The 15,396-nt window shown below is 65.7% G+C and overlaps 1 protein-coding gene across 2 annotated transcripts in view; it reads right to left on the minus strand.

Moving 5' to 3' along the window:
• The window catches only part of MLLT1 (MLLT1 super elongation complex subunit), a 65,015-nt gene that overhangs the window by 2,787 nt on the left and 46,832 nt on the right, over nucleotides 1-15,396 (minus strand). Inside the window, exons 5-11 of one of the 2 annotated variants that reach the window (XM_045990616.1) lie at nucleotides 13,707-13,832; nucleotides 9,188-9,742; nucleotides 5,008-5,095; nucleotides 3,050-3,158; nucleotides 759-858; nucleotides 386-457; nucleotides 111-182 (exon numbers count right to left, since the gene is read on the minus strand). In XM_045990616.1, the coding sequence (XP_045846572.1) occupies nucleotides 111-182; nucleotides 386-457; nucleotides 759-858; nucleotides 3,050-3,158; nucleotides 5,008-5,095; nucleotides 9,188-9,742; nucleotides 13,707-13,832 (1,122 nt within the window). The remainder of the gene's footprint in view (nucleotides 1-110; nucleotides 183-385; nucleotides 458-758; nucleotides 859-3,049; nucleotides 3,159-5,007; nucleotides 5,096-9,187; nucleotides 9,743-13,706; nucleotides 13,833-15,396) is intronic. The other variant, XM_045990617.1, reaches the window with a different exon arrangement.

Genomic DNA, 15,396 nt, shown 5'->3' on the forward strand with positions numbered 1-15,396 from the left:
GCGGGGGAGGCCGGAGGCGGGGGTTGGAGGAGGGCTCCCTGGGGAGGCACACTTCGGGCAACCCCCACCCCCAGGACTCGGGCCGGGGCGGGCCGGGGCGGGGCACGAACCTGCTGCAGCACGTTGCGCTCCCGCAGGGCCATCAGCCTCCGGTGCAGCTCCACCAGCTCGTCCGTGTAGGCCTGGGGGGCGGCGGACCGACGCTCAGCCTGCAGCCCGCAGCCCCCGCCGACAGCTCGCCCCATCCGGCCTGTAAGCCCACCCACCTTGGCCCACGGCCCCGGGGAAGAGGAAGGCCGGACAGGGCACCCGGTGGGAGAAGCGCATCCGGCTATGGGGTCCCGGGGTCCTCCCCACCCCCACCTGCCCAGTCCCAGCCCGCCACCTTGTCATAGGTGCCCCTCTTGAGGATCTTCTCAGGCTTGCTGCAGGACTCCGGGCTCCTCCGGCCGGATGCCTGCAGGACAAACCCGGCTCTGCTCGGAGATCTCGCCTTCTCCCCTCCTCCCAACCGCAAGAGGCCCTCCCACCCCTCCAGGGCCTGCCCGTCCTGGCGAGCAGATACCTCTCTGGGGCCTGGGGGGCGGGGGTGGGGAATCAAGCCTCAGCCTCAAAGTCTTGGAGAACCACAGCCCAGGAGCAGGCCGCCGGCCGTCCCTCAGCCCTAGGTCCAGGATGTGCGGGCTGAGGCAGAGACCGATCACCCAAGAGACCCCCTTCTCCTCCTCCCGAGTGGGCCACCCGGGCCACCCCCTCACCTTGCTGTTGGGCGGGGGTGGTTTCTTGGAGGGGGGCGGCTCTCGGCCGGGCAGGCAGGAGTCCGCGCTGTTGTCACTCTCACTGTCGCTGAAGCTCAACCTGAACACAGGACGCGGCTCCGGGTCAGGCCTCCGCCACCCACCCTTCCAGGGACCCGGGCTGCGGCCCCGCGGGCCTGGCGTCCACCCCATGCACTCGCTTCCGCGCTCCCCTAAACCGACCTCACTCAGTTCTAGGCAGCTTCTGCCAATAGAAAGCAGCTCTGCTTTCCAAGCCCAGAGCCCCGAGAGCAGCAGGCCGGCACCCTGAGAGGCCCGGACCTGGGGGCGGGGCGCGCAGGGCTCCTGGGTGGGAACCCAACCCGAGGATGGTCGGCCGATCTCGTTCCTGGGCTGGGTTCTGCTGCTGGTGGCCGCGCACGCCGAGCTGCGGCGCTCGGGACGGCTGGCCTCCCTCCAGGGCACGGGGCAGCCTGTCCTGGGGATGAGCCGTCAGGCTGTCTCAGAGAGAAGGGCGCGATGACTCAGGGTTCAGAATCCCCCACACGCATGACCCTAGAGCCACGTCTCTCTCACTCCATCTCTGCACTGAACGTGCCGGCCGCTGCCTTTAGCATTCCCCAATCTCTGGAGGCCCAGGACGCAGGTGTGGAGGGAGCCCATCCGTGGGCCAGGCACACACAGCACCCTTGGGAAGACCCTGGGGACACCCCAGGGCCGAACCGGGAAGGAGCAGCCCCGCAGCTGCGTCTGCCTAGCTCGTCTACCGCACCGCCGTCCGCTGGCTGCTTTCTCCCGCTGCCTGACACAGGCCTCCCCAGGGAACAGTGCGAGAGGCAGCGGGACCCACAGAGGCCAGAACCTCAGCCCCCGGGGGGGGGGGGGGGGCTCTGTTCTCACTGCCCCAGGGTCAGGACTGTCCCATCCTCAGGGGTTGGGTGGGCTCCTCCCACAAGCAGCACCCAGCCCCAGGGCCCTGCTCTCTTCGGGGCCCAGAGGCTGCTCTCGCCCCAACTCCCACAGCTGCGGGTCCCCAGCAGGGAAGGCAGGCGGGCAGTCTCCGCGTCAGCCAGCCTAGGCACAGCCCCGGTGCCCCACACACCCCGCAGTCCCCTGCGTCTGTGGGCCCCCCGCGCAGCAGCTCCCCACAAGGCAGACGGACAAGGTGGGGTTCTGTCAGCTCGTCCCAAGCAGCCATGGGGCCAGTGTGGCCCCTTGCCCTGCGCTCCTGAAGGCCCGACCTTCCACGTCCGCCCCTGGAAAAGGACACTGAAGGTGCTTATGCACATCTGGTCCCCGTGCGGCTCAGGGAGCCCCTCAGGACTGGGGGCCACGGGTGTGAGCGCTCGGCCCCCCCCCCCCCGCTCCCAGTGTCCCCCACACGCTGCACGCAACACGGCCAGCAGCACATTGGGCGGGGCAGGAAACACTGCCATCCATCCCTTCTGGCCTGGGATGCTCCCCACCCACCCTGGCCCAGCCCCAGCTGCCCTGCCCCGAGCCTGCCAGCCAGAGCACAAGCCCCTTTACAGCCTCCCTCGGCTCCCTCTCAGGACGGCGAGGTAGCCACCGCGACCCGCACAGCACCACTCAAGCCCCCGTCAGGCTTCCCTGACCCTCGGGGGCGCAGACTCAATGCCCAGTTTGTCCGAGACACGGGCTGCTGACTCCCTGGTCCAGCCGATCTGCTGGCCTGGCGCCGAGGCCGACACTTGCTCTGGGCTGGAGGCTGACACACAGCCGTCCTGGAGGGGGGCGCGCTCCCAGGGTCTGAGGGAACCCAGTGGAGGAGCCTGGCTCACCCTGCTCCGAGGGAAGGACAGATGTTACCTTCCCCAGGCCAGTGGGCAGCCACAGCATCTCCCCGTGCTGGGGTGTCTGCAGGTCCCAGGAGAGTTTTCAGTTCGTCCTCACCCTGTGCCACCCACGTGGGGGAGGGGGAGGGGGAGGTGGCCTCCTGGCCCCAAAGCAGAGGAACAAGTTCCCCTCCCCCCCAACCACGGTGTAGCCTGGACCGGGACTGGCCCCGGGCTGCCGGGCACTGCCTCACTCCCTTCTTGGGTGGTGCCTGCACGTCGTGCCCTCCGCACCCCTGCCCTTCCCACCAGCCGGCCGCCTAGAGAGCCTCAGCCTCACGGAACCGAGCCCTCAGCCCCAGGCACGCTGGGGGCTCCACGGAGGCTGCCCTCCCGGCCCTGCCTCCCCAAGCCCCCCAACTGCAGCAGAGGCAGGTCGAGCCACCCCGGGTCGCCCTCACGCCCACCCGGCTCGCTCCCCGCTGGCCCGGGCACCTGGAATCCCTCCCAGCGTTCGTCTTGCCAGAGGCCTCCTCGCCTGACGAAGAGTCGTCCTCGTCTGACTCCTCGGACTGCAGGTCCTCCACCATGGAGCGCAGGGGTCCTGGGAGCGCGGCGAGGGAGGGAGAGGAGGGCAGAGAAGGAAGATCAGGGCTCTGCCTGGACCCTACGGGCTCCCCTGCACGCTCAAGGCCACATGGAGCCTCCTGAAACCATGACCCCAAAACACAGCCATGCAAGCCTACCTCGGAGGTCCCTCCGGCCAGAGTGAGGTCCGCCACCCACCCCTAAGAAATGCCCCCAGGGCCACCCTCTTCCTGAGGGACCCCGTGGCTCCTCTGTCCCCTACCTTCCTGGCCCTGCTCGCAGGACTCTGGCCCCTGGCCCTGCGCACAGGCCTCTGGCCCCTGGCTTTGCTCGCAGGCCTCTGGCCCCTGGTCCTGCGCACAGGTCTCCAGCCCCTGGCCTGCAGCAGGACTGTGGGGCCCCTCCATTACGCAGGCCGATGGGGCAGTCCTCCTCTGCTCTGGGTGCAGGGAGCACAGCCTCTGCCTAGAGCCACAGCAAGCCAGCCCTGGCCAGGGAGGGCGAGGCAGCCAGACCTGGGGACTACAGCACCCTCCCGGGCTGCCTGCGCCCCTGTATGGGCCTGCCCAGCCCTTCGGCAACCCCCTCCGCTGCTCTGGGCCAACCGTCCTCTCCTCTCTCCAGAGGCTCACAGTTCCAGTCCTCTACAGACGGCATCTTGGTTTATATTCCTGTTACCAAGGCAACAGAGGGACACAAAGCCCTCAATTACCTTGGTCACATGATCCTGCTTGGGCAGGTTCCCCCTCCCTTCCCCGTAGATAAGAACCCTTGGAGAGAGTGTGGGCTTTGAGCATCCCATCCCCCATTCCCCTCAGCGACTGCTGTCTGGATTCCAGGCCAGACCCTCCCCCCACCCCAACCCCCCCACCCCCCTGCACATGCTCCAGTCCCCAGCTCTCCCCAACCCTTGAAAAAAGATTCGAGACTGTGGGGGCAGGACAATCTTGGCCTCAATCACCAGAAGAAATGCTTCCGGTTTGAGGGTGAGCCCCTCGTGGCCTTTTCATATCAGCACCCTGAGGCCAGGGGCCCCTGAGAAGGCCCTCCCTGCTCTGAGAGCAGCCGAGTGGGACTTCGGGCTTCTCCCCCTCCAGCCTTCCCAAAAGGGATTCAGGGAAAAGACAGAAATGCAATGCAGACTGCTGGGGTCTGAACCTGACTGTAGGGGGCGGTGGGGATGGGTGTGGGGGCCCGAGGGGACGGGGGTGGGGGAGGGGTGAGTACGGGGTGGGGGAAGATGGGGCAGGGGTGAGGTGAGGAGGGGGTCGGGGGTAGGCAGAGGAAATGAAGCCTCTGTCTGCGGGGGGGCAGGGGCACTGGCAAGGAGGGGTGTCTGCTCAGGGGTGGGGCCCAAACGAGAAAGGCGCCCCTCTCCAGAGGCCCCAGGGCACAGGCAGGCAAAGCTGAGGCTCCCCTTGGAGACGGACACCAAGGACAGAAGAGCGGGGAAGAGCCCCACTTCTCGTGCCCGGCCGCCAGTGGGGGGGGGCCTGCTTCAGTGTTGCTCTTTAATCCGGTCGCCCTGAGCCTGCACAAACCTATGGACACGCATCTGGGGGTCTAGTCTGGGAATCCAGGGCCAGGCTCCCCCACTCCACTCTTCCTGTCACCCGGGGCCTTCCCTATCACCCGCCCCAGGTGCGCGCCTGCGAACGATTCTGGCGTTCAGGCTCGGGGTGCGCGGACGCTCAGGCGGGGAGCAAGCCCCCGTGCAAGTCAACGGTGCGGAGAAGACAGTTGTGACGTCCTCTGGAGCCCAGACCCCCGAGCCTCACTGGCTCCGGGTGGCCAGGGGCCACCGTGTACAAGAACACCCCGCGGGCGCTGAGACCCGTCCCCCGCCCGCCCTCCACACCACGCACCTTGACTATGGTTCTGGGAAGGCTCGAAGTCCGAGTCCGAGCTCGAGTCGGAGCTGGAGCTGGAGTTGGACGGGCTCGACTGCGCAGACTTCAGCCCGGGGCAGTGGGGATGGGCAGGGCAGGGGGAGAGAAAACAAGAGAAACTTTCAGTCCAGAGGGAAGGAGCGGGCAGTACATGCTCTCTGAATGCAGGAGCGCCTGGCCAGTCTCCACCCAGACCCTGAGCCAAAGGGTCACCAAGGCGCCAGAGCCCAGCACCCTTGGCCTAAGGCTCACACAAGCTCTGGGTCCCCCCTCGTCCCAGGATACAAGTTTGCATTCAAAATGCAACGAAGGGACTTGAAATTCCTAGCAGTTCCAGGACAAGCTGCGGACCACATGTCCGTCCACCCCCCGGGGCAGGAGGGCAGGGAACTAGTTAAGCTCTTACTGCTGTGCAGGGGTTGGCGGTGGGGGGTGGGGGGGACGGGAAGGACAGCGCGTCTGTGCAGCGCGTCCGTGGCGGCTCATCTCTTCGTGGGCCCTGACCTCCTCCGGTGGCGGCCTGCGCTGGCTGGTGTGAGCGGGGGTCCTGCGGGATCAGCTGAAGGAAAGGTGGGTACAAACCCATCTTCTCTTTCTCCCGCTCGTTTCCTCACGGCCCATCCCGAGGCTGAGGGATGACCCAAAGCGGTCTTCCCGCCATGGGCTACCAACCACCGTGTGCCTGCGAGCACCACGAGGCTGTGCGACAGGCAGGTGAGGCCCCTCTGGACAGGAGCCAGGCCCGTCCTGCTACCGCCGGTCACAGGCCCTTCTCCTTCCTCTTCCCGGGGCCAGCCGCCCCAAGCCCAGCCACCAGGGGGCAGTAAACGCCAAAGTAGGACACCAGGCCTCAGGATTGGTGGGGGGTTAAGATACTTGGGGGTTGCACCTGCCGCGGGGAACACGTGCGGGTGACGGGAGCCTCTGGCAGAACGGAGGCTGCGTTTGTTCCTGGGCCCTTGGTTTCTGCCAACAAGCTACTCCAAAGGGGCAGCCCAGGAGGTCGTGGGCCAGGGGCACGGGTTCCAAAGGGCAGAAGAGCAGAGCCTGCAGCTCAGGTCGGCCTCGGCCCGGAGCGCCCCAGCATGCAGGGGCCCCAGCAGGCCTGTCCTCGGGACAGGGTCTGTCCAGCCCTGTCTAGCCTCGAGGGACCCTCAGAAGGGAGACAGCTTCAGCACCGGGGACCAGCACCCCCCCCACCCCCCAACACGCCGTCACAAGGAGGGAGGAGGGAGGAGGGGGCCGGGAGACAGGCGTAGGCAGCCCGCAGTGCCCGTCCAGTCCCGGCCGGCGCCGCGTGAGAGCCCCTGGCCTGCTGCAGGACGGGACAGCCCCTCCAGATGACCCGTGGAGCGAGGGCAGCCCCCAGCCCGAGGAAGGGGCCCCAGGAGGGCCCAACTCCCCCATAGACCCACAGAGTGATGCCAGCTGCCCAGGTACAGAACACTTCTCGCCTGACGAGTTAAAGGAGTTTTTTCTCGACAGGTTAGCACAGCCCACCGGAAGCTACTCTGGGCCCTCGCGATGTGCGTACCCCTGCGTCCCCCCTCCTCACCCCGCTTCCCACCGGCCAGGGATGTTCCCTGGGGAGCCCTTGCTGGGAAACCCAGCCTAGACAGCCATCAACACAGACCAGCGAAGACGTGGGACACACACCAGCACGAACCCCAAACCCCAAAAGGCCTAGAGCCAAGCGGCCCCACAGGCACGCAGACCCTGGAGCTCTTACCCTGGTGCCGGCGAGCCGGGTTCAGACCCTGGCTTTCTCATCAGCACCTCTGGCTTTCAGCCTCAGTTTACCTACCTAGGAAAGAGCGACTTTGCTGGTCTTTCCTAAAACCCGTGTCTGTGCTACATGTCAGCACACCCAGCTCGAGGTCAACTGTGCCACTGACCTCTGGGCGCACAGGATTCAGACAGGACTGGGCCAGGGGCGGGAAGGGCTGAGCACCAGACCAGGGGTGTGGCCGTGCCTGGCTGGGGGACTCAGGTCAGCAGACTCTGGATGTGGGGAGCCCCCAGGGACCGGCCTGGGCCATGTCAGACAGGCGAGCACTGGTGTTGTCCCTGCCAAGCAGCGAGACACCCTTCTCAGGAGGACTTGTCCCTCTTCCTTCCACGCCAACCCGAAGGGCAGGGGAAGGGAACCAAGAAATGGTTTCAGTGGCAAGAGCCTAAAGGAGGTGTAGGTCAGAAAGCGCACGGGGCTCACTGGGAGCACTGCCCAAGTGTCCCGGCCCTCAGGCCATATGGAGTGTCCAGAAGGAGGGTGGAGGGCCACCTAGGCCGTGACTGGATGGGGACCAATGGCTCAGCAACCCCAGGGGCCAAAGAGACTAGAGAAAAGCCACTGGAGCGGCTGCGGAGCTGGGCCCAGGGCCACAGACAAGGAGCTACCCGGCCGCCTCTGAGGGCTATGGGGAACGGCAACTCGGGGTCCTCACACGGTCAGAGCTTTTGGGTGCTGGTGCCTCACATGGCCCCAGGGTCGAGGGCTGGGGAGGCCTGCGTCTGGACGGCTAGCCCGCCTCCTCCGTCAGACATTTGCCCCTCGCTGCCGTCCCAGGGTTGGCTAATGCCCGCGAGTCACCGTCTGGCGTCCTGTGGGTGGTTTGGATCTCACACGTGCAGGGACCTCCAGCAGCTGAGCCCTGTCGTTCAGAGGTCTCTCGGAACATGGGAAGCTCTTCTTTAGCCAGGAGACTAAGCCCAGGAACCCAGACTTCCTTGAGCAACTCCAGCCTTGGGACACAGTGCGCAGGGCCACAGGCCCCGGATGTCCAGCCGGCCCGTACAGGGCAGCCACCCTCAGGGGCAGGGAGTGCCCCACACAGCCTGCCAGTGCTCACGATGACCACACCGCGAAGGCGGCCTGAGCGCCAGCAGCAGGTCACCGTGTGCAGATCGGGGGAGGGGGCACCACGTCTCCCACACCGTGCCGGTCCGCCAGCCTTGCGCCCGGAAAGGCCTGGCCTGAAAGCAGCCGAGGTGAGGAGGGAAGGACAGCGGCCCACAGCTGCAGGTGCTGGGCAGATGGAGGAGAGGGCGGCCAGAACAGCTGCTACCAGCAGCCAAGGAAGCTCCAGCCGCCAAGGGAGCTCCCGCTGTGGCCCGGGACCGCTGGGGGCTTCCACAGAACAGGCTCCGTCCCGGGGGGCTCCAAGGTCACCGAGAGATGGAGGCGTGTGGGGCACACGGTACTGACAGCCCTGTGTGTACCCCTAAGCCAGCGGGGCACATGGTTACCCACGGGCCGAACTGTCGCCCCGCAGCCTGCCCCCGGGAGCCACTCTCCGAGTCCCAGCAGAGCTGTGAGCGGCCACACCAAAGGCAAGGCTTCTGCCCCCCAGAGTGAATGAAGATTTGGAAACACAAAAAGGCAGTGGGGGCAGGGACGGGTGACACAAGTTGGGGGTCACTCAGCCACTCCTCTAGCCAAGCACCTGTCCTCTGACCCCAGATGCCACAGAGCAGAGAAGGGGCCGCCACCGGAGGCCCCTGGGAGGTCTGGCTCCCCAGGCAGCCACCTGGCTACCGACTGCCCCACGGCTCAGCTGTCTCTAACGGCGACCTTCAGCGTTGCCTAGAAAAGCTGCTGCGGCAGGAGCTGCGAGCTGCGTGTCCGAGAGCAGGTGGTGAGAGGGGAGGGCAGGTGGGGAGGTGGGGAGGCTGGGTGGGGAGGCCCAGCGGCCAGCTGCAGTTCCCAGACCAGAAGAGCGGAGGAAGACGCTCGGGGATGCCCCAGGAGCAGGGGGAGCGAGTCTCCGGACGGACTGACCCTGCCGTGGCCAGGGAAGGCGCCAGTGGTGCCATCGCGGTGGCCCACGATCGGTCCCCGAGACCCTGGCCCGTGCAGGGAGCTGTCCGCAGAAGAGGGCTCTGAACCAAGCACCAAAACTGTTCTGCCCTCGGCACTGTCTCTAGCATGCCTGACCAGAAGGGAAACAGGCTCGGTGAGCTGTGGAGGTTTGCCCAAAGCTACAAAGAGCAAGTGGGGACCCCGGACCCCAGCCTCCTCGTGTAACCTTCGGGCTGACAGGCTTCAAGCGGCTCAGGCCCCGGAGAGAGAGGGCGAGGGCGGGGCAGGCGGGGGCAGGCGGGGGAAGGCGGGGGCAGGAGGGGGAAGGCGGGGAGGGCGGGGAAGGCGCCGCCTCACCTCTGTCTTGAAGGAGGCTTCATCCTCTGAGTTGGACTCCTCCACCTCTGGGGGCTTTTTGATCTCCCTGGGCTCACTCTCGGTCTTGACCTTCTCCCCTTTGGCGCTGCCCTTGTCCTTGGCTGGCTTTTTGTCCGAGAAGGAGGAAGACGAGGTACGGGGCGAGGTGCTGGGGGCGCTCCTGGACCCCTTGGAGCTGCTCTTCTTCTGCTTTTTGGCGCTGGGCTTGGGGGAGTCGGCGGCGGCTGGCCGCTTGCTGGAAGACTTGGGGGGGGGCTGGGGCGGGGGCCCGCCCTTGGGGGACATGCTCTCCAGTTTGGTCTCCTTCAGGGCCATCTTGGGCTCCTTGAACGCGGCCTTGGCCGGTGGGGCCTTCTCTTCCTTGGGCGGCCGGCCTTCGCCCAGCTTCCGCGTGGCGTCCTTGGCGCTCCTGGCCTGCTCGCGCTCCGGCTCCTTGGATGGGGCCTTGCCCTCGGAGTCCTTACGCGGCCGCTCCCGGTGCTCCTTGGCGGTCTTGTGGGTCTTGCAGGCCTTGCTGCTCTCCCTGCTGGCATCCTGAAATGCCGGGGCAGGAAGGGGAAAGACACGGTCAGATGGCATCTCGGGGTCGCCCTGCTCCGCCTCCCCCGACCCCTACAAAGTATAATCCACCTGATTCAGACTCAGCTAGAGAAAATCTTCCATAAAGCGAAAGAGTAAGGCAGCAGCTGAGAGTTTAAATGGAGCTGTCCCTTTAAACTACTAGGGGTGTCAGCAGGTCCCGGCGACTGCAGGCTAAGACTCTGAATTGAACTGACATTCCCTGAGGGATGCAAGAAGAGGACACGGTGAGTCACAAATGAGACAGGCGAGCCACGTCGACCCGCTCCCACTCCGCCACCTCGCAGCTTCCCCGCGGCCCAGGCGGGTGGAGGCTGCGCGTGGTCTTGGGGAGGGGCGGGGGGGGGCACCAGCAGGCAGGCGCCCCATCTTCTGTCCCCACACAGAGCCTGCGCGCCTCCTGCCCAGTCACCCGCACCCCAGCCCCAGTGCTCAGCCGGCACAGCTGTTCGTTGACCCCCACGGCCGGCCTTCACTGAGCACCTGCTGGATTCCCAGGCCCTGTGCGCCACAGCTCCTAGACCTCTCGGAATCAAAGCCACCTGGGCAGTGCCTCTAAAACACGTGTGACTCTTGGGTGTCCTCCTTGGAAATTCAGAGGGTTGAGGGTGGAGCCCAGACTCTAGCGTTGGTCCACCAGGTCACCGAGCTCCCTCTGGGGACGGAAGCAGAGAGGGGCCCTGAGCCGGGCTGCTGAGAAGGCTGGGCTGGGGGGCTCCAACCCTGCACACCTGGGCTTCCTCTGAAGGAGGGCAGGGCCACCTACCTCACTGGGCAACGGCGCAGGGCCCGGCAGGCCGCAAGCACTCAGCCGACAGGGGGCTGCGGTCACTGCCACCAACCCCCCGCCGCCCCGAGCAGCTGGTGCAGTCGGCAGGCAGGAGCCCCATGGGACACCTTGTTCGGGCTTCCTTCCTATGAAACCCTCCCCATCACCCTGTGTATCTGGGTACGCCAGACAGGAGCCTGCTGCGGTCAGCTGCTAAGGGCTCCAGCCCACTCAGGCGGCCAGGTACACGGTGGAGCCCCAAGGCTCTGCAGAACGAAGGCTGCCAGGAAACCAACAGAGCCGGACCAGAGGGTGACCCGCACCATGCAGGCAGCCACATTTCACTGGTTCACCCCAAGTGCCAAGGGGACAGCCTGGAGCACGCAAGAGAGGGTGGGCAAGCCAGGAAAACCCCCAGCAGCAAGGCTCCTGCTGCTCCCACAGACTGCCACGGGACCCTCCCAGCAGAGAGCCACAGGGACCGAAGGTGCAGCCTTGACCACCTCTGATCCACGCGGGTCGCCGTCTTCTTGCAAACTGATAACCCACACCTGCCAACGGTTCGGGGACAGCCCCACGTGGCCGTGCGTTGCTGCCACCTCCCTGGAGAATCATCGCCCCGGGGGCTGCGGCCCCAGCTCTTATGTCACCAGGGCAGGGGGAAGGGATGCTCACAGCACGAGCCCCCAGCAGCCCATCTAACGGGGCAGCCCCCTTGGGGCTGGCTTGCAGAACGGGGCTCCACGCCCCAGCAAGCTGCTCCCGGAAGGAGGGAGGCAGGAAGCAAACCCCACATGCCATTCCGGTCTCTTCCTGCAGTGTCCATGTGCCTGCTTGGGCTGCACGATCCGGTCCGAGTGCCGAGAAGCGAGTCCAAGCAGAGCCAACAGGCACGTTGACCGATGCCTCCAATGTGGTTCCCATCATGGCACCTCCCAGCCCCCAGCCCCGAGCCCTGGGGTCCGCCCCGCCTCCACAGCCGTCCAGGGCCTTCGCAGCAGCGGCTCTTCACCGGGGGCGGGGCGGGGGGGCTGCACATGGACCCCCAGATCATGGGCTCGGTAAAATCACACACTAACTTGAGCATAACGTAGATATTCCCAGGCGTAAGGACTTATCACAGTCACATTCTTAAAGCTGTTAGTCACCCCAAAATGACTAAGAACCAAATTTTAGAGAGAGATCAGGTGGGCCAAGCGGCTGCCACCAGACCGAGGTGCAGACGCCCGTGAAGCCCCACGTGTGCGCTCCAGGGGGGCTGCCGGGGCGGGGGGACAGAGGGCACCACCCCTATGGGAGTATGAGCCTCCCAGGGTCCCACCCGGCTCCCAGGAGGCTGCGATCCCTGACTGGCAGGGCGCCCTCTACGGACAGAACCGTCAGGGAATGATCTGCTGCGGCTGCAGCAGCCCGACTCTCCAGCAGTTCCCAGGCCAGCGGGCAAGGTCCTACGAGGACCCACGCCTTCCCCCCCAGCCCCCTCAGCCCAGAGTACGTGGCCTGGCCGAGCACACCTTTTGGCTCCAGGCTGCAGAGAAGCAATCTGGGGGGAACAGCCGGAGCCCGAAGGAAGGTCCTCAGCCGGACAGAGAGGCTGGCACAAAGGCTGGGCCGTCCGAGGAGAGGAGTGAGACTGCCGGCTCAGAGCAGAAGGCTGGAGAGCCATCGGCGGGGAAGAACCTGCCTTTGGCTGCCTGAGAACCCCCCGTGCAGGTGCCTCCTCAGTCACACTGCCTGAGGGGAGAAAGAGCCGGGGGCAGGGACGGGGTGGGGGTGCGCAGTGAACACACTGGGGGGGCTCCTGGGGCTCTCAAAGACCCGGCGAGAGAGGCTGCGAGCGGCCCCAGCAGATGCGGCCCGGTCAGCCCCGGCGGTGTCCTGGCCACCCAGGAGGGCATTCCCTCGCGGTGTCTGGGTGGCCTGCAAGTGACGCATACAGAAGAAATGTTAGTTCCTACTCCTATTCCGCAGAGCCCCAGATAACTGTGGATGGCTGCGAGAGAAGCCACCAGATCTCCTGCAAGAGTTTCTCTTCCTTTTACCCTCCACGCGCGCCAGGGAAAGACAGGCCCGGGGGCCAGCAGGGGAGAAACCCCCCCGAGCCGCAGCCGTGCCTGGACTCTAGCCACACACGTCTGGACAGCGTAAGTCAGACAAATCCGGGATGTCAGAAACCCACTGGCCTTGTGGAAAGTGCCAGAAAGACCCTGCCTGGCTGATGCGGCTCTCCTCCCAGGGTTGCTGACGAGGAGAGCTTGTAAGACAGGCCAAGAGCTCCGCCCAGGCCACCTGGGGCGCCCCAAGCCCACAGCACCCAACAAGTGAGTGAAGCAAGAGAAACACAAAGACGCAAAGCGGATAAACCCATTCGGTCTGTGGCAGGAGGACAGGCAGGTGCCCTGAGCGCCAGATAAGCTTGACGTCCGGGACACAGAGCCCCGTAGGCGGCTACAGGGGAACAGGACGCACACTCACGAGCTTGTATGCACATCAGGACCCTATCTGAAGGGCTCCAGTGACCACTCCTGAACAGTTCAGAGAGAGGTCTCGGGGAAGCACAGTGCCGCCTGCCCAACAGGACTGAGACAAGAGACTAAAATGTTTCTTCTTGGGGGAAACGAGCCTCCTCACCACGTTGTCCCCCCTGGCCCTTCCCCTAAATAAGCAGTCTGCGCCGAGAGCTGCTCCCGAAGAAAGAGGCCAAGCCTGGAACAGCCCGGGGAGGAGGCACCGAGCCCCGGCAGATGGGGCATTCTGGCCACGCTCAGGAGACCTGGGAGCTGGACGGCTGTGGCTGTTGCACAAACGCTCTGTCCGTGGCCCCCAACCACGTGAGACTCTCGGGGTCCTGTCTGAGGGGTCCTAAGGCCCACGGACACAGTGGGAGCAGTGAGGACGGGGCGGGCTCTCTGGCCTTAAGAGGAAGAGGGCGAAGAGCCCACAGCCCCGCGGCTATCCATGCGGCCCGCAGGCGCTGACCCTCCGCAATGGCAGGGAGCGGCCCGGTGGAGCCGAGCGCTCCAAGAGGAAGATGCCAAGGGAGCGAGTCTGGGAACGGAAGGTCCAGCTCTGCAGAGGGGGCTCCCTGAGCCCAGGACCCACCACTGGGCCCCAGTGCTCCCGGGTGACTGGGCCTTCCGCCTCACTAACCTTGGAGCCGTGGGACGGTTTGGTCTTCTTGGGGTCAGAGAAGGCAGAGAGTGGAATTGTGGGTAACATGGGGTAGTCGGGGCTGGGCCTGGACACCGTTTCTGCTCCTTCGGGCATTACCATCACCTAGTGATAAAGAAGAGACAGACGTTACCAGTGAGCAAGGAGGCAGGCTGATTTCTGAGCGGCAAGAGGAAGTCAGCCTTTTCAGGAGCCTGGCCAGAGGCTGTGGGAGCGGCCTTCTGGTGGAGGAGCAAGGGAGGGCCGGAGGCCACTTTTCCCAAAGGATCAAAGGCTTGTCCTCCACGAGGGGCTGGGGGCTGAGTGCTTGGAGCGAAGCGGGCTCGAGGCGTAGAGCGAAGAGAAGCCGGGGTCCCAGGATGGCTGGGCCCCGGTGCGGCTGCACGGCCTCTAGAAGGAGAGTCCAGAGCACGGCAGACAGGAGGGCCAGGCCAGGAAGACTGGCGGAGCGTGCCGAGAAGCACGAGAAAGCAGCTGTGGCCCAAGCTGACCTGCACACTGCAGTTTAGAAGGACCAGAAGCACGGTTTGGAAAGGCAAGAGGCCGGCCAGACACCCACACTGGGCAGCCGCGCGGTGGAGCGAGCAACTGCAGATGGCTGCGTCCCCCGTCTCCGGGGGCGGGGGGCGGGGCGCGCCCTCCTGCGCGGTCCAGCAGGTGGAGGTGACCGAGCCGGCAGCATGGGAGGCAGAGGCAGGAGGGCACTGCACAGGGGTGGGCACAGCTCTCTGCAGAAGGCGCAGCACGAGCCTGCGGGGAGGGCGGCGGGCGCCCCGCTCGGTCAGCCAACTGCTGCCAGGAGGAAGGGCCTGGGGTCCTGCCGGGAGGTGCCCCCGGGAAACACTGACTGAGTCCAGCGTGGCTCCCGGGCTCCTGCCGCACCTGCTGAAGGAGAGAAGGCTTGGGGGCAGGTCGTCCGAGTACTGACACTACGTGTTAACATGACCAGCGGCCAGCCACTCAGAGGGAGCCTTCCAGAGAGCGATGAGGCAGAACAAAAGAATAGAGCGCACAGTAAAAAAAAAAAAAAGACAAAAGAAAAAAAGAAAAAAGGGGGGGAAAGCATTTAGCTCCGTAGAAAAAGCATCATTCATAACCTTGAGCACCTGGGATTCCCTGACCAGCCAAACCCTCTGAGGAGGCTGGCGTCAGGGGCCACGGGGTGGAAAGCAACACAACGAAGCCCCTCGTGCCCCTGCCTCGTGGCCCCCCGACTCCCTGGTGGCTCCCCACAGCCTGTCCGAGCACAACACTCTGGCCATGGCACCCCGAGCCCAGCCGAGCAGCCCGGGCTGCGGGCAGAGCCCCACGTTCTCAGGCTCGCGAGGACTCGCCGGACACAGAGAAGCAACTACAACCCGACGCAGGGGCACAGACAGGTCCCCACGCTGCTTCACTCGCATTTCCTGCCACTCTCGCCTTCAGGCCTCCTCTCTCCCTTCGAGTGACTGTCGCGGCCCGACGTGGCTCCCGGACAACGCGGCGATTGCCTCTCCTGTCCCTCTCCCCACGACAGCAGCCCTCTGAGAGAGGTCAAGTGAGCCAACAGATCGCCTTCCACCTCCGGCGCCGCACCTCGTGACGACCCAGCGCACCCCACAGAAATACAGACCCTCGGCCACAGAAGGAGCCGCCGATGGGGCAAGCCGAGGGGACAGGCCTCTGACCA

The sequence above is a fragment of the Meles meles genome, chromosome 20 (genome assembly GCF_922984935.1).
Source record: "Meles meles chromosome 20, mMelMel3.1 paternal haplotype, whole genome shotgun sequence".
In the NCBI taxonomy this organism is placed as follows: Eukaryota; Metazoa; Chordata; class Mammalia; order Carnivora; family Mustelidae; genus Meles; species Meles meles.